Raw genomic sequence first — 19,331 nt, 5'->3', positions numbered from 1 at the left:
ACAGAACCAGTGCCTCGGACATCCGGCTTTCTCCGGACGTCCGAGGACCAGACGACCGACTAGTTCGGTAATCTGGAATCCTATATCAGAGAAATCAGAGCCATATAACTTGGACTTCCGGCTCCCTCCGGACGTCCGAGGCCCGGATGTCCGGCCAAGTCCCGGAAATCCGGAAGCCTGCACCAGTAGAAGTTGAGTTCTATATCTCGGAAATCCGGCTCCCTCCGGACGTCCGAGCGCCGGACGTCCGACACCCGTCAGAAATCCGGAACCTACCACCAGTAGAAGTTGAGATGTATAACTCGGATTTCCGGTCCTCTCCGGACGTCCGGTGGCTGATAAATTCAAAATAGTTCCAGTCGTATCTACAGGCCTCGGACGACCGACCCTGGTCGGACGTCCAACCCCTCGCGGACGCCCGGACTTCCGACAACTGTCGGACGTCCGGACCCTGTGTGACTTAAAGTGTCCCCAACGGCTCTTTTTCTCTCCCCACTATAAATACCCCCCTCCCACTTCATGAGAGGGCTGCCTAACACAGCCTTATCCTCATAAGAACACATTTCCACCTCACACACATTTGCTCACTCCAAATCTAAGATCCCAAGAGCATTTGTGAGCCCCTTTGAGAGTTGTTCCAATCAAAAGATAGATCGTCTCCCTCTCCTTCTCTCAACCCAAGCTATTTGTGATTTGAGCAAGTTTTGAGCATTCCCCGTGATCCTGTTACTCTTGGAGGTTGGAGACTCCTAGGCGGTAGGAGTTCTTCGGAGAGGAATCAATTCGTGCGATTTCCCCCGGAAAAGTTTGTGAGGGTTTGGAAGCCACCTCAAAGGCTTACCACTAGTGGTTGAGAAACGCCTTCGTGGTGTTATCTCAAAGGGAGAATAGGGTGAGCCTTCGTGGCGTTGGTGTGCCTTCGTGGTAACATCCACCTCTCTAACCGTGACTAGCTTCCCTCCAAGGAAGTGAACATCGGGATACATCTTCGTCTCAGTGACCTTGGTTATCCTTAACCCTAACTCCTTACTTGTGGTTTACTTGTGTTATTTGAGCATACATACATTGCATATTGGTTGTGCTCATTATATTGTGTTGGCTATTTCTTGTACAAGATTAATCATTCAAGCATACCCTCTATATCCACACGGTCATACTTGCAGCCCTTGATATATTGTGTTGATATAGTGTGATCTAGTATCTTGCGTTGTTCACCTACTTGTCGAGTGATATAGCTCAAGTAAGTTTGTGTAACTTACTTGTGCTTGTTAGTAACTGTATTGTGTCCATCTTGGTAGATTGTGTTGTTGATACACGTTGTAGTGCCTAGTGCATTTAGGATTTGTGCTTAACAAGTACCCTCTTAGTTTATTTCCGCATTAGGTTCGAGCCAAATCCGAAGAAGTTTTTAAATAGCCTATTCACCCCCCCTCTAGGCGTCATCGAGGTCTTTCCACCCTATGGCTAGATTATCCCATTGTCATGTCGGGAATCCGCAAGTTGATGCCACAACATATATCAAGTGAATCACTTGAATACCCTAATGTCACTACGGGTTTCCGCATGCAATACATATATCATATGCTCTCAAACCTGAATATTCAATCCAACATAACGAGATCTTAAAGTGAAAGATTCAATTCATCACAACAATAGCATGGGACAAACACCATATGACCCAACTATATTAACAAGGCCCCTGATATATCAAGATCATGACATCTCAAAAACACGAGTGGGAGAGAGAGAGAGAGAGAGATTAAACACATAGCTACTGGTACAAACCCTCAGCCCCGAGGGTGGACTACTCCCTCCTCGTAATGGCCACCGCCGGGATGATGAACATGGCCACCGGAGATGATCTCCCCTCTCCGGCAGGGTACTGGAACGTCTCCAGATTGGTATTTCGTGGCTATAGAGTCCTGCAGCGGCGGAACTTCTTGTCTAGGGTTATTTATGGAGGTTTCTATATTTTAGGATTTTGGGTGTTGGAATCACGCCAAGATGGGCCACGAGTGGCCCGCTAGACACCACCCCACGCTAGGGGGGCGGCTAGCGCGTCCTGCTGTCTAGTGGGCACCAAGGGGGGACCCTCTAGTGGTTCTTTGCTCCAACATTTCTCTTTTCCTCCAAAAAAAATGTTAAAAAGTTTCGTCCAATTTCGAGAGTTTTATTTCTGCATAAAAAACAACACCACACTGGTTCTGCTGAAAATAGCGTCAGTCCGGGTTAGTTCTAAATAAATCATATAAAGTGCAGCGAAACCATATAAAAGTATTGTAAACATATGCAAACATGTCATGAATACTTCATAAATTATTGATATGTTGGAGACGTATTAGTCTGTGGGACTGGTATGCCTTCGTTGATGCGTCCGATCGGCTACTACCTCGGTGGTGGTGGAGGTCGGTCCCTTCCGCGTGTCTATGGTACTGCTGCTCCTGGTTTCCGGCATGTGTGCATCTCGTTCCTTCAGGCCTCGCGTATTTGCTTCGGGAAGACCGCGTGGGAAGCTTCTAGATCGTGTTGGTGCGGGATGGTGGTCAGTATGGTGGCGGGCTCCGGTGCGCCCAGGTGAAGGTTGGGATCGAGAGAAGTCCCTGTTGGCCCGGCCGACACCGACACGGTGGCGCCTGAGGGTGCTGCCGGACCTTCCTGGAGGGCGTCGGGGCTACCCTTTCCTTCTCCTCGCCGAGTATCGGGGGAAACCCTTGGCAACAACGTCGTCATCGTCGTGTCCCTTCTTGGAGGTGTTGATTGGTACCGACGATTCGGAGTCTAGGAGCTTGCTGAGAGATCTTCGGCGGGCGCAGCAGTTGCGAGGATTCTCCGTTTCTTGTTGACCCGTCATTGTCGGCATTTGTTCCTTTTGTATTTTCTCTTTAGTTTATTTTGGATGTGACCGTGCTGTTTCCGTCCCAGCACCTATCTTCGGTTGTTCGGTATCGGTTGCTTTGGAATATAAAGAGGGGGGAAACCCTTTTTCATCAAATACTCTCTTCATTGCATAATATAGTGCATATGGATTTTCAAAAAAATAAAACTTTAAAAACTTTGACTATATTTATACCCACAACTTGAAATATATATAATATAAAATACATCTAGTAATATATTCAATTATATATACATAGTATTCTAGATGTATATATTATCCCCTATAAACTTGGTGAAAGTTCGTAAGGTTTGACTTCAAAAAACCATAGGCACTACATGGTGAAACGGAGGGAGTATGCTTATACATACATCAAAGAAAAAGAACAAACACATATTCACATTTTCTACTGGGAAGCAAGGAGACAAACAAACAGGTCAAAAGGAAAAAAAAATAAGAACACGCGAGAACGCAAATCCCCTGTACTCACTAAGGTTGTGTTTGATACTAGCAAACTATTATATAAACCGAAGTATCAAAACTACAATAATTTTGCGTGTAGGTATGAGATGCCAAGATTTTACCAAAACACAGTATTTTGACGTATTCATAATACATAGAACATGTTTGGTTGCCACCGTACAACGCTGTAAATTATGATGCCTAGCCGCTGCGTTCAAACACTCAATAACTACCTAGCCATTGCGTTAATTTAAACATTTAGATCAACACGAACATCAAGAAAACTGACAAGAATACAATCACTCTCATCTAAGCTTTTGTTCAACACACGTTTAAAGGGATGCCCTCTGAGCTATGCTTGTCAACGTGTAGTAGCTAGCTGAAAAGTGTTACATTTACCAGCTGAGGTCAAGAAGAAGATCGATGTCAGAGAAGAAGATCGATGCCCTCCGACGTGCTTTTGTTTGGGCAGGTTGTGATAAGTTCAGGGGCGGAAAATGCAAGATAAATTGGAAACAAATGTGCAAGTCCAAGCTGCATGGAGGCCTTGAAACCTTAAATCTCGAGAAGTTTTCCATTACCCTTTGCCTCAGGTGGTTGTGGGTCGAGTGGCTTCACCATGACAAACCATGGGTTGGCTTGCGAACCCCTTGTGATGACAATGACTGAAATATCTTTGTTGTTTCTACCAAGGTTCAAGTTGGGGATGGCATGCGTTCCAAGGTTTGGGAGTCTCCTTGGCTTGATGGGATTTGGCCCGAAGACTTGACTCCTCAAATCTTTGGCTTGTCGAAGCAGAAGAATTGCTCGGTTCGTATGGCTTCGCAAGACAACTACTAGACTTCCCAAGTCGACATTGTTCTTGGCATCACCATTGAACACCTCTTGGAGTTTGTCTTACTTTGGAAGAGGGTCTCCCATGTCCACCTGGACGTACACACACACGATACCATAACATGGAAATTCATTTCTGACGGACTCTACTCGACCGCGACGGCCTATAAGGCACAATTCTTCGGCCATACTGACACGACCATGACACCGACCATTTGGAAGATTTGGGCGCCTCCTAAATGTAAGTTCTTTGCATTGCTGGCAATCAAGAATATGATATGGACGAGAGACATGCTACAACGTCGCGGCTGGCCAAACTGCAATCTTTGTCCGCTATGCAAACAGATTCAGGAGTCGGCAGTCCACCTTTTATTCCAGTGTCGATGCACTATGAGGGTTTGGCACATGGTCAAAATCTGGCTGGGTCTCCATGATGTACATCCTTTTGATTGGAGTGACACGACTTACGTTAAAGAGTGGTGGAACCACAACGCAAATAAGAAAACCCAATCACAAAAGACCTTTGCTTCCTTGATGTTGCTTATTTCTTGGGAGGTGCGGAAAGAAAGGAATGCAAGAAACTTTTCTAATATAATACCGCGAGAGTGATTGTTGTAATTCAACCATGGGCCTTAAACCTCTAGAACTTCCCTCTTAATCAATGAAAATGATAAATCTTTTGCCTCGTTTTAGGAAAAAAATATTGCACGAAAGTAGCACCGTGTTGTCATACTAGAATAGAATATGTAAATAAATTAAATTAAGTATGCTTAGCATCAGCGACGGTGACGGAGTAATTAGGCAGATGACCTCCAAGCAATTCGAGGTACTTAAAAACCTTCATAGGGGCGCCTTCGCTGGTCTCAAATGCAACAACAGCTCGCTCTTTATGGTTACCCGTGTGCATCATACCATACTTGTGCAACGATAAGGCATATGAGTCGAACATATGGATCTTGTCTCAAACATTCTTCTATATAACATAAGCACCACACAAGATGTTCTATCAAATCGAACGAAACATTTACCACCTAGTAAAATGTAATCAAAACAACCCCTGAATCAAGCTTTTTTGCCCGCTCTCATGAAAAAAACAGTGTTGAAATACTGCAGCCGCAACCCGCAGGTAACGAACAACTATCAAACCTCAACTCGTACATTTTGTATTTGCAGACATGTGTGCCTAGTGCGTAAGCTCCGTCCCTACTCAATCCCTCAGCCACAACAGCAACTTATCATGTTTTGGAGATAGCAAGAACCAAATCGATCTAGTGCTAGCCTATTGCATCAAGGGCGGAGGAAGGAGCCGGCGACCAACGTAGAGATGTGGAAGGACTAACAACAGTACTCATCTTTGGTCTTTCCACCCCCGTCTCTTTGTTTCCCCATGACCGACGAGGGTGATATCTCCAAAGGCAAGAGAGCGACGACATGGAAGCGAGGCTAGAACGAGTTGTTGAGCACAACGGTGAAGGATAACGACGTTGAGTCCCTTCTGTTTGGCTGCTGTGTTTTTTAAAAAGAGGTCTAGGGTTCTTTTTTTTATACAGAGAAAAAAAATCATAGTTTGATTAATACTACGGAATTAAAATCACAGTTAGTTGCTAGGGCAACCAAACAAGTCATTGTAAATAAAACTATGATAATATAAAAAAACTGTAGCATTTTCAAAATACTTTTTAAAAAGAAGCAGGAGAACTGCGTGTTCCACTAAGAAGGGACGGCTGGCAGCCAATTTTTCAAAATACTTTAAAAGAACTTTAATACTCCAGGGCCTAAGAATGTACAGTACTCCGTACGTGCTTGTATGTTCCGTGGGAAGGCGAAGGAGGAAAGAGCCTGTCCGCCGAGGTGGCAGCAGCCCGTGCACGGCGGACGCCCGTCCCCTTTTGCGCGCGACGGCCACGCGCTGAGCGCGTGGGGAACGTGCCCGGGCGTGTGCTCCCGCGCCGCCGGCACGCGCCCCGGATCTGCTGTGCCCGCGGCAGCTCGCCGCATCGGTGTAGCTCCAAGATCGATCAGGGCCGCTTGGAGCCGAGCTTTGGAACCTATACGCACTACCAAGGGCACCAACTTAACCGGGCCCCAGGAGAAGTACGCGCTGAAAGTAGGAGTATTCTCTTCACAACCTGCAGTAAAAGACGTGGTTTCGCTTCGCACGTCCACATTTCTCGAACGATGAACAGCGACCTGGTTTAAAAGTTTGGATACTTTGACAAAGACTGCAGCCATGACAAATGGAGCCTGGACAGTGGGCGCAATCCTTTTCAGATTTAGATATGCCACTATAAAAGTACGACGTATGACATTGATATTGGGATAGAGTAGAGTAAAATGCGTCTCTGCACTCATCAAACTTGTCCGATAGGTGCAATCCCGTCATTAAATTCAGAGAGTCTCCACTTAAATCATGAAAATTGCCAAAAGGTTTTGGCATGTTTCTTTAGATTTTTCATATGTCCAGGCTGTCGATTTAATGTTTACCGTGTCGTATGAAGTCTTTCTTTTGGTTTGCAAACCCCTCTCCCCCCTACCCCCACCCAACAGACACACATCATTAGGCTAAACAATAGTACATACCCACACGTCTAGCTACGTTTGTCTTTTCTTGTATTTCTAAATTCTACCTTCGCTCGTCCTCACTGCTACCGCTTGACCACTCGGCGCAGCCACCATCACCCCTCCTATTTTCACTAACATGGCATTCCTCTTCTCGTTGTCTTTCGTCTTGAATGCCTCCATCGATCATCAATTCAACATACAACATGCCATCTTCATAGGTCATTGTCACAATCATCAAGTCATCGTAAGGCATCATCGATCAATCTTCAAGTACCCAATGTCATCTTCGCATGTCATCAACACGATTGTCAAGTCATCATAAGGCACCATCCATCAATCTTCAAGTACCCATCGTCGTCTTCTTATGCCACGCTAAACCGAGCACCGTCACAATATTAACGGTCCAACAAAAACATCAAAGGGGGTGTATAGGACCCCTTAAGAACTTGGAAGACTCAAACGAAGCAGCCGCACCTCCTCAACAAACATGACAACTTTAAAAAGATAAAAAAATAAACATGTAGGGCCCTTTAAGAAAGTTTGAGGACCTAGTGTCATTTTGATTCACGAGCTTCCAAAAATGCAGTATTGGAATGGCATGGAATGCGGAGTTTCTCAGCCCGAGCTTTAAATGAGCTCGGGTGAACAGTAAAATAGGAAAAAAATTCGACAAATATTAAAAAAATCTAAGTTGTTTTTATGGCAAACATTGACAAATGTTCTAAGACCTTATAAAATGTCATCATGAAATCACATTTCTGGAAGGCGTGATAAAAAGAATTGATCCTCTAGAAATGCTACTTTTGAAAGCATTTTGAAGCATTGGTTTTTTCTGTCACGACTTTCAAAAATGTGATTTCATGATAAAAAAAATCAAGCTCTTAGAACATTTATTAATGTTTGTGAAAAAAATCATTTTTTTTATTCTTCACCCGAACTCATTTGAGCTCCGGTTGAGAAGATGACTTTGCAGTGCCTTGCCCAGTTTTTTCACTCACTCCGATTAAAATTAATTGACGTTGTTTTGGTATAATTTTGTATTAAAATTATACTAAAGCAGTGTCGGTCAATATGGATCGAAGGGGAGTACATGATTTTGGTTCATCTCATTTAAAAGACAAATAAATAAATATTTTTATAGGGACAAGTGTATGCTAAATCTTCTATGAAATGTAGTGCAATGAAATCCTTCCTACAGATCAAACAATTGATACAGAGAAAATATATATATTAAAAATTCGAATGTTTCAAAATTTTCTTTGAAAATCCTACGAATCAAAGCGGTCTTTTAAAAACAGAGCTTTAGGAGCATTTCATTCGTCACATTACATTACAGTATGTACTAGGCGGCTTACATCCCCCGCAAGAGATCCGGACGATGCCCGGGATGCCCACGCGATTCCGCGCGACGCAACCGGCCAAACGGAGCCGCGCCAACTCCGGATCACGTCGCCTCTCCGCATACGCACGTCTCTTCCCATCTCCCGCGATTCGATAGGTGGCGTGATTCTCCGACTCTACCGCACTCGTGTCATCACACGTTCAGGATCATGATCCATCCATGGCCGCCTGCCGGTGCGCCGGCCGTCGCCGTGCAAGCCATGTCACGGGGACAGCACCACATTTTCTTTGGCTGGAAAGGATATCACGAGCAGCGTCGTTACCAACTTAGAATAACTTCAACCGAACGATTCACTTCGTTCGTTCGTTTCGGCCGTCGCGATAAAAACGACCTAATGCGGCAATTCAAACGAAATCATGTCTCTTTTTCATTCGTCCGTGGTCCATTTAAGATTTAAATTTGGATTGTATTTGTGTCACGCAGAGATGAAACGGACGACGCGCGCCCTTCTCTTCTCCTTAGCCTGACAGTCGGTGGCACGTACCAGTCTCCTCTTCCTCATTCGCCTCCAACTCACCCGTCCGCCCCCGTCTCCCACCATCGCTGACGCTGCCAGCCATCCGTTCATGGACTCACCCTTTCGACTGTCTCATCTTCCGCTGCCGTCGCCCAGCTCCGCTACTTTGTCGCGGTGGGGTGCGAGGCTCCTCACCGACCGAGTTCCTCCACGACACCCGCATGTTGTTCGACATTTTGCCGCAAGGTACAAATAAACTTCGACGATGAGTTTTTTTCTACAACGTTTTTTGTGATTCAGATGATTCTTCATCCGATGATGAGGAGATCGTGGCAGCTGCATTGGTCGTCCATGACCACCTAAGTATGGAGCGGCCGTTGTTTAGGGGCTCCATACCAGGAACATGTCGACACTGAATCACAACCGGGAAAGTGGCCATCTCCTACTCTGGAAGGTCTACTTCGAGACCCCAAACCCGCTCATCAAACATCACATATTTCGACGTCGTTTTTTATGGCTAGGCATATGTTCAACCGTATTTGGGAGGGGGTGGTGGAGTATGATAACTATTCCGAGTGCAATAGGGTTGCCCTTGGAAAGATTGGCTTCTCCTCTTATCAAAAATGCACTATTGCCATTCGGATGCTTGCGTACGGAGTTTCAGATGATCTCATTGATGAGTATGTCCGGATGAATGAGTCCACATGTCTTGTATCCATGTATAAGTTCTGCAAAGCTACTATTGATGTATTTGGGTCAGTATACTTGAGAGAGCCAATCGTTGTTGATACAACACGGTTGCTCGCGATGAATGCTAACACGGGGTTCTCGGGGATACTTCGTAGCATAGATTGTATGAATTGGAAGTGAAAAGAATGTCCTTCTGCTTGGCAGGGACAGTATAAGGGTCATGTCCGAGCTAGCAGTGTCATACTTGAGACCGTGGCTTCCCAAGATCTTTGAATTTGACATGGCCGGATCTCACGAAGATATCAATGTGCTCCAGCGCTCTCCGTTGTTTGCTAGGATGGCAGAAGGCAATTGCCCGAAGGTCAATATTGAAATCAATGGCCAGCAATACAACATGGATGATATCTAGGTGACCGTATCTATCCACATTGATCTACTCTTGTCAAGACAATCTCCAACCCCGTAGGAGAGAAGAGAAAGACATTTGTCCAAGATCAAGAGAGTGTTAGAAAGGATGTAGAACGTGCCTTTGCCATTCTTCAATCTCGATGGGCATCATTCGATATCCTGCTAGAACTTGGAATATCAAAAAGTTGTGAAAGACGATGACAACTTGTGTGATCATGCATAATATGGTCGTAAAGGATGATCGTTCAGAACATCTCTATGATCAAGGGCTTCAGTTTCAGTGTGACAATGTTATGCGTGAGCATGGAAGAGCGATAACATGTGCATTGTTTGTCGAGTTTCATCATAAGAAGCGTGATTGAAAAACTCACATACAACTATAAAATAATTTGGTTGAGTATAGGTGAATTCATGTTGGCAATCAATAAATGTATCGATAATTTTTTTTTGATGTATTTAAGACAATTGAACATTAAATTATGAGATATTTATATAGTTCTTGAACCATATAATGTTTTGTATGGAACATCTATTAATCTAGAATTATATTTTATGCGGTTTCTAACAAAGCAATCAAAATGCTGCGCAGATGAAAAATGACGGATTAGACGCACGGTCGATCTAAACAAAAAATAACATACCGATTTAAATGGACAAAACACGAACAAAACGTTGCTCTTACCACTTTATGCGTATACATCAGTGTAAAGTCTCACGGTTTATCTTACAACTAAGCGGAAGATTCCCAGAGAGAAAAAGAGCGTATTTTTGTTAGCGAAAAGCGAAGGGGAAAAAGGAACGATGGCATGCTGTCGTGTACCTCCTTGTCGTGCTGCGCGCTGGTCCGATCCCGCACCAGTACCGCAGCCGCCACGGTATATGATGATCGCCCCGCCCCCGGTCGCATTTGTGCAGCCCCTTCCAGTCTGCCGGCACACACACGCAACTGCCGGAACGACTGACCAAGAATGGACGCCACCCGCGCCCTCCTCCTGCCCCGGTCCGACGGCGCCGTGCCCGGCGTGGTCGACTTCCGCGGCGGCCCCGCCCCGCGCGCCTCCACCGGCCGATGGTCCGCCGCCATGTTCGTCCTCGGTACGCCCCCCTCGGTCCCGTAAACAAAGGACGATGATCGCAGGTGAAAGTCGATGTATGATCGAGGAGTGGCTATAATTTGGGATCTGTGTTTTGTTGGGATTGAACTGAAGGTGTGGAGATCGCGGAGCGGTTCGCGTACCACGGGGTGTCGGCGAACCTCATCAGCTACCTGACGGGCCCGCTGGGGGAGTCGACGGCCGGCGCCGCCGCGGCAATCAACGCGTGGAGCGGCGTGGCCACGATGCTGCCGCTGCTGGTGGCCTGCGTCGCCGACGCCTGGCTCGGCAGGTTCCGCACCATCGTGCTCGCCTCCATCCTCTTCGTCGTGGTCAGTCCACTTTTCCCCTCCCCCACCGGCTCGTCAATTCCCCCCTTTTGATGAGGGAAAAAAGTATACGTACTTCGTGAATGAATCCCACTCTCTGTCCTCCCCCAATTAAGCTCGCACACTTTCACCGACAGAGAAAAGAAGTGCGTCAACTCTGGCTCGCAAATTTTTGATCAAAATCTCAAACTGTTATGAATTGGAGGATCAACTGACCAATGACAACTGACATTTGGGCTGCCATTGCAGAGCATGGGCATGTTAACCTTGTCCTCCGCGCTCCCGGTGTTCCACTCGGACGGGTGCACCAGCTTCACCTCGCTGTCGGGCGCGTGCTCGCCGTCCCCGGTGCAGGTGACCATCTTCTACGTGTCGCTGTACCTGGTGGCGCTGGCGGAGGCCGGGCACAAGCCGTGCGCGCAGGCGTTCGGCGCCGACCAGTTCGACCAGCACCACCCCGAGGAGTCCGTCTCCAGGAGCTCCTTCTTCAACTGGTGGTACTTCGGCATGTGCTCCGGCACCGCCGCCACCACCATGGTCTCCAGCTACATCCAGGACAACATCGGCTGGGGCCTCGGCTTCGGCATCCCCTGCCTCGTCATGGTCTTGGCGCTCGCCATCTTCTTGCTCGGCACCCGGCGGTACCGCTACTACACCTCCACCCAGTCCAGCCCCTTCGCCCGCCTCGCCAGGGCCTTCGTCGCGCTCATCAAAGGCTCCAAATCCAGCCAGTGCGCCAGGTATATATGATCACTCATCATCCATCGTTCTCATTTGAAATCTGCTACGTATTTGGCCATGAGAATTCTGAATGTGTCCAACAGCACTCTTGCGGGCGAGGATGCCGAGTTCAACGCGGATCACCGGGAGGAAGTGAGGGGCCTGCTGCGGCTGTTCCCAATCTGGGCGACGTGCATCATCTACGCCGTCATCTTCTCCCAGTCGTCCACCTTCTTCACCAAGCAGGCCGCGACGCTGGACCGGCGGATCGGCGCCACGTTCCGCGTGCCGCCGGCGGCGCTGCAGACGTTCATCAGCCTGACCATCATCACCTTCATCCCGGTCTACGACCGGCTGTTCGTGCCGGCGGCGCGGCGGTTCACGCGCCTGTCCTCGGGCATCACCATGCTGCAGAGGATCGGCACCGGGCTGGTCCTGGCGCTGGTAGCCATGGTGGTGGCGGCGCTGGTGGAGGCGAGGCGGCTGGGCGTGGCGAGGGAGGCCGGGCTGGTGGACGACCCCAAGGCGGCTCTGCCGATGAGCCTGTGGTGGATGGTGCCGCAGTACGTGCTGTTCGGGCTGTCGGACGTGTTCGCCATGATCGGACTGCAGGAGTTCTTCTACGACCAGGTCCCCGACGCGCTGCGCAGCCTCGGGCTCGCCTTCTTCCTCAGCATCTTCGGGGTGGGCCACTTCTTCAGTAGTTTCCTCATATCTGCCATTGACGGCTACACCAAGAAGAGCGGTGCCAGCTGGTTCTCCAACAACCTCAACCGCGCGCACCTCGACTACTTCTACTGGCTCCTCGCCGGGCTCTGCGCGGCGGAGCTGGCCGCGTTCGTGGTTGTCTCGCGCGTCTATGTGTACAAGAAGAGGGTCGCTCACCATGACCATGACCATCACGACGGCGGCGCTGTCATGTAGTAATCACTTGTAAGGTGTTCATCCTTTTCGCGAATGTACAGATGTATAGCGTTATAGTATAAGAGTTAAATTCACTCACGGTACTTGTCCTCTCCGTATAAACTCACTTTGGTCACCGTATTCTGTTAACAATAATTTACGGTAATTATGTTAACATTTGATGCGCATCATACGGTCATTCGCGTCGAACACGTCCGCATAAGCTTGTTGACCGTTTTGACCGGACATGTGTGCATTGAATTTTGCATTTAGGTCCTTCTATCTACTCCGCATCGTCGTTTCATTCTGCACAGAGAGAAAAGAGAAAATGGGGTGGAGAGAGCGAAGGCGACAGCTACCATGACCGGCGGAGGCTGTCCGTGGGCTGGAGCGAAAGACGTCGCCGACTGCTGGATGCTGGAGCAAGCGGCAACGAGGAGAAGCCCTTCATCCGTCGATCTGATCATGCGCAGACGCCAACATAGAGTGAGATATCTCGAAATCTTTTGTAATGTTCAAAAAATCGCCATGATTTGTACAAGTCTTGATTTGTAGTGCATCCAATTTGTCGGTTTTGCTGTGTTAGGGTTAGATAACCGATTTTGCCTTGTTCCTGTGAAATAAAAGAGGGTATTTTCTTCGTTTTATCAATTTGCAGAGGAATACAACTATGATTACCCGTAGAGCCTTGGTATACATCATGGTGGTTTTTTCGTTGGCCAAGGTAGCTACAGGAGTTACTGCAATGGACAAACTGCTTGGTATGAATATGTGCCCTCTGCGAAATTGAATATGTGTAAATTGGAAAGAATTATTAAACAATTAGGCTATGAGATGGCTGGTAGATTGGATGTGTATTGGTCCTTGCTAGGCTTGCAAATTACAACTGGTGGTCTTAGGAAAATAAATTCTCACGATGCTTGCGATAATATAAGTGCTTGTGTGGTTTTTGGATACAAGGAAATTCAGTTATACCTTGACCATGATCAGAGTTACGGGAGCATTGATTGGGATGATGTTGTGGTCTTTCCTATTAATGATTTACCTCTTGTGATCAGTCCTAGGAAAGTAAAAGAGGAGAAATTTGTAGAGGGAATGGCAGAGCAGAATATGGCAGAGGAGCAAGGTGATGATAATGCAGAGGAGGAGGCCGGGAACTTGGCAAACGGGCAATGTGATGAGCAGCAATTGAATGAGGAAGAAATTGAACATTATATGGTAGATGCTGATGTTGAAGAGGAAGAGGAGGAAAATGCCGATGAAGAGAATGAGAAAGGTGTTGTGCAAGAGGAAGAGGAGGAAGATGCCCATTCCGATGTAGATGATGGCAGTGTTTCTCATGCTGCAAGAGGAGGTAGTGATTCATATAATGATGATGGCTTTGTGGACAGTGATTATGCTATATCTGATGGAGATGTTGATCTTTTGGAAGATCAATTTGAAGAAGTGGCAGTAGATATGAAAGGAAAGAAAGTTGATGACACTAAACTTTCTTCTAACGAGGAAGAGCTTCAAATGCCAGATTCAAATGAAGATGAGTTGAAACGCAACTTCAAGACATTCACGCCAGAGGATATGCATAACCCTATGTTCAAAGTTGGACAACTCTTCGAGACACGAGAGATGTTAAGGAAAGCAATTAGAGAATACAAATGCAACAAGAGAGTTGATATCTCAATGCCAATAAATGATAGGAAAAGAATTTCTGCCAGGTGTCAGGAAGGATGTACATGATACTTATGGGCATCTCATGATAGCAGGACCAAGTGAATGATGATAAATAGAATGACAAATGAGCACACTTCGTGCAAGAAGTGGAAAGTTAAGGCTTTTACCTCAAGGTTTCTATTAGAGAAGTATGTTGAGCACTTAAGGGTTGATGATCACATGAATATGAGGAACTTTAGCAGAATTGCCCAAAAAGATTGGAACATGACACCTAGTAGAAGCAAATTACAAAGAGCCATGAGATTAGCAATGCAAGTTATACATGGAGATAAAGAAGAGCAATATAATCTGCTATGGGACTATGACAATGAAGTTAGGACATGTAATCCTGGTAGCAGTTTCTAGGTCAGCCTTGATAATGAAGAGGGATTTAGAAGGTGTTATTTCGGCCTTGATGCCTCCAAAAGAGGCTTTTTGGAGGGGTGCAGACCTGTAATTTGTCTTGATGGCTGTCATATCAAAACCTGATATGATGGTGTACTGTTATGTGCCATTGGCATGGACCCTAATGATTGTATTTTCCCCTTCGCATTTGCTTATGTTGACGTGGAAGACACACACATGTGGACTTGGTTTCTTAGACCTCTGAAGCGGGATCTTGGCATTTTAAACATTGAGCCTTGGACAATAATGTTAGATAGAGAGAAGGTAAATCATGTTACTATTCATTTTCCGTTTAGTTATATTTCAGTTTTAGTTAATTAGGTTGTGGAAGACTTGTTTCAGTTTTAATTGCAGTTTAGTTATATTCTAGTTTCAGTTAATTAGGTTGTGGAAGACTTGTTTTAGTTTTAGTTTTAGTTTAGTTATATTTTAGTTTCAGTTAATTAGGTTGTGGAAGACTTGTTTCAGTTTTATTTTCAGTTTAATTATATTTCAGTTTGAGTCATATTTCGGTTTCATCTAAGTTTAGCATTGTAGTTTCAAGTAATGTTTACTTCAAATCTGCCTACACGGATCGATCAATGTCGTGGAAGACTTGTTTCCTCTCTCAAACCATAGGTTTTCTGAGAGGCACTTATGGCAAAAATTTCACAAGAGCTGGTCATAGAGGTGATGTGTTGAAAAATAAATTGTAGAAATGTGCTAGAAGGACGACACTCATTGCTTGGGAACAGAGCATGCAAGAGATGAAGGCTCTCAGCATTAGAGCATATGAATGGTTGTATGGTCTTGATCCCAACACTTGGGTGAGAGCATTTCAACCAGACTTTCTCAAGCGTGACATTCTACAGAATAACAACTGTGAGGTCTTTAATAAGTACATTCTGGAAGCAAGAGAGCTTCCAATCCTCTGCATGATTGACATGATTAAGGCACAATTAACTAGCAATATGGTCACAAAGAGTGAAGAGATGCTGAGATGGACTTCACCAGTCTGCCCGAAGATGAACACAAAATTAGCTAACACATGCTTTGCTGAATTAGGTGGAGATGGCATATATTCTATAGAGGACAAAGGATACACTTACATTGTGGAGATAAATGTGGGGATCTGCAGGTGTAGAAGATGGAATTTAACCGGAATTCCATGTCCTCACTCAGTAGCATGCTGCAGGAGAGAAAGAATGTCATCAATTGATCTAGTTCACAAGTCTTACTCCATTGAATATTACCATAGTGCATACTCCCATTTTATTGTGTCTTGCAGAGATAGAAGGGAGTGGAACAAAATGAATGGATGTCCTATTGCACCACCTCTTTATGTCAAAAAGTAGGAGACTCAGGCCCTAATAGGAGGAGGGCTCCTAAAGAAGTTGCAGACGGGAGAGGTGGAACTAGAATGACAAGGCATGTCTACTACACAACTTTATTCTTGTAGACTCGTGTTGGGCCTCCAAGCGTAGAGTTTTGTAGGACAATAGCAATTTTCCCTCAAGTGTATGACCTAAAGTTTATCAATCCGTGGGAGGTGTAGGATGAATATCGTCTCTCAAGCAACCCTGCAATCAAATACAGGAAATCTCTTGTGTCCCCAACACACCCAATACAATGGTAAATTGTATAGGTGCACTAGTTCGGTGAAGAGATGGTGATACAACTGCAATATGGATGGTAGATATAGGTTTTTGTAATCTCAAAATATAAAAACAACAAGTTAACAAGTAGCAAACAGCGAGCAAAACGTTTTATTAATGCTTGGAAATAAGGCCTAGGATACATACTTTCACTAGTGCAATCTCTCAACAATGCTAACATAGTTGGATCCCTCAAGGTGCAACAAAGAATCACTCCAAAGTTCCTATCTAGTGGAGAACAATAAGATGAAATTGGTGTAGGTAGTAGAACCACCTCAAAGTTATCATTTCTGTCAATCTATTCAAGAGATCATACTAAGATAACATCAAGCTATCCTTTCTGTTCGATCTATCTAAGAGTTCGTACTAGGATAACACAAATGATACATATCAATTGATCCTAATGTCACCTAGATAATCCAATGTCACCTCAAGTATCCATGGGTAAATTATGCGACATGCATCAAACACTTTTAGAGCTATCATATTCAATTCAACACAAAGAACGTGCAAGGAGCACCCCAAGCTTTCTATTGGAGAACATGGTATGGAAACGTGCAATCAACCCCTATGCGTAGATCCCCAAGGTCACCGGAACCCGCAAGTCGATGCCTCAACATATATCGAGTGAATCAATAGAATACCCCAATGTCACTACGGTTATCCCACGCAAGACGTACATCAAGTGTTGTCATACCAATATGCTCAATCCAACATGACGAGATCTTAAAGGAAAAGACTCAATTCATGACAACCAGATGGTAAGGAAATACATCATATGATCCAACTTTATTAACAAAATCCGTGTTCTTGAGATTGTGCCTTCTCAAGAACACGAGAGAGAGAGAGAGAGAGAGAGAGAGAAATTGAACACATACCTACTGGTATATACCCTCAGCCTCGCGGGTGAACTACTCCCTCCTCGTCACGGCCTCCGTCGGGACGATGAAGATGGCCAGCGGTGATGGTTTTCCCTCTCCGACAGGGTACTAGAATCGCTCCATATTGGTTTTGTAGCGATACACAGAGTTGTGGCGGCGGAGCGGAAGTTCTCTGTTTACTTCTGGGGTTTCTCGGATTTATAGGATTTTTCAGAGTTGGAATCACGCGCAACGGAGCCATATGGGCCCCACAAGCCACCAGGGCGCGACCAAGGCCTAGGTCGCGCCCTGTTGGCTTGTGCCTCCGTGGCAGCCCTCCTGTGGTGGTTCTTCGCTCCAACGTTGCTCATATTCTCCAGAAAAAAGAAAGTTTTGAACGATTCCGAGAACTTTCATTTTATGCACACAAAAACAACAACACGGTAATTCTGCTCGAAACAGCGTCAGTCCGGGTTAGTTCTAAATAAATCATATAAAGTGGATCAATACCGTATAAAGTTATTATAAACATAGGCAAATATGACATGAATACTTCATAAATTATCGATACGTTGGAGACGTATGAGGGCACAATAGGACTTCATGTTCTAAATTGAAAGCTGGCATACCACCTTATGTTCCTCCTCCAAAGCAACAAGTTAGGAGAAGGAAAAGGTCTTCACCAACTGCCGAGGAATAACAAGATGCAGTAGAACATGCTGATAAAGAGCAGCCAGAGTCAGCACGTAATGCTGAAGAGGAGCAACAAGGAGAACAAACACATGATGAGCCAGTCATAACACATGATGACCAAGTTCCTCTCTCTGCTATCTACAATCATGATATGCTTAATGAAATGATGTTGCAGGTACATTCCTCTTTCTGTTCCTATACAGTAGTATTGTATATATTTTTAATTTACAATCATGATATGCTCAATTGCATTGCACAATTATGCAGAGACCCATACTCCTAGGCCATTGCCAGATAGCTCTTTTATTACTGCTGCTAGAGATGCACTTGGTACAGGAGGAGCAAGCAGCTCAAGAGGAACAAGGGATCTTGCTATGAAAGCTGCATCTATGAGAATTGCAAAAGAAAGGTTCTTGCAGCCCAAAGAGATGCAACACTAGAGCAAAAGTATCAGTCCCATGAGATGCGATATGCTGCTATGCTTGCGAGGAGAGAAGTAGCAAAAGCAAAGAAGGAAGCAGAGAAGAAAAAGAAGAAAGAAGAAGCACTGGAAGAAAGAAGAAGAGAAAGCAAAGAAGAGAGCGGAAGCAGTAGGGCAGAGAGAAGAGGAGAAGGCAAGGAAGAGATCAGAAGCACTCGCAAATAAATAAGAAGAGAAGAGAAGAAAAGTACAACAAATGGCAACAGAGATAGAAGAAAGGAGGAAGGTTGCAATTGCGAGGAGAGAAGCTCATGAACGAGCAAAGCAGAAGGAGGGAGAGGAGAAGTTGGCATATGCACAAGAAAAGAAAGAGCAAGCAGCAACAGCAAAGAGGGCTGCTTCTGCACAAGCAAGAAAGCAAAAAGCTGCATCAAAGAAGCCCAAGAAGGTCAGCATGTTTGATGAAGTGAGATGAATGTTCATTGTCTAACATAATTGCTTAAGTATGGTGATATCTGAACCTACAATCTTCATTTTTTTGCTGAAAACTAGTGATGATCTTCGTTTTGATGCTTAGATGGAGCATGTAGTTGAGCTGCATTCTACTCTTAACCAATTGTGTATGAATCTCAACTTTGTACTAATGCTTCTGATTTGGATATGTCATGGATCATGTTGATCATGTTAGAATGCATATGCTTATGTGCCTTATTATGCTTTCAAATGCTTCTTGTTATGATGTTTTATAGTTGATGATTATGTGGAGTTTATGTATGGTGGTAATAATGTTATGATGTTTTGTAGTTGATGATTATTTTGAGTTTACGTGTGTGCTGTTGATGATTCAAACATTGTTGACAATGAAGGCATGGAGG

The 19,331-nt window shown here is 45.3% G+C and overlaps 1 protein-coding gene across 1 annotated transcript; it reads left to right on the top strand.

Moving 5' to 3' along the window:
• The first annotated feature begins 10,603 nt into the window (after positions 1-10,603).
• Positions 10,604-12,872, top strand: LOC123444778 (protein NRT1/ PTR FAMILY 5.10-like). Its single transcript, XM_045121619.1, has 4 exons — positions 10,604-10,785; positions 10,899-11,116; positions 11,363-11,853; positions 11,938-12,872. The coding sequence occupies exons 1-4, from the start codon at positions 10,659-10,661 to the stop codon at positions 12,755-12,757; spliced, it is 1,656 nt and encodes a 551-aa protein (XP_044977554.1). The 5' UTR covers positions 10,604-10,658; the 3' UTR covers positions 12,758-12,872.
• Positions 12,873-19,331: the final 6,459 nt, after the last annotated feature.

This window comes from Hordeum vulgare, chromosome 3H (genome assembly GCF_904849725.1).
Source record: "Hordeum vulgare subsp. vulgare chromosome 3H, MorexV3_pseudomolecules_assembly, whole genome shotgun sequence".
NCBI classification, from domain to species: domain Eukaryota; kingdom Viridiplantae; phylum Streptophyta; class Magnoliopsida; order Poales; family Poaceae; genus Hordeum; species Hordeum vulgare.
Note: the sequence above shows the minus strand (reverse complement) of the source record. Positions and strands in the feature narration are given on the sequence as shown.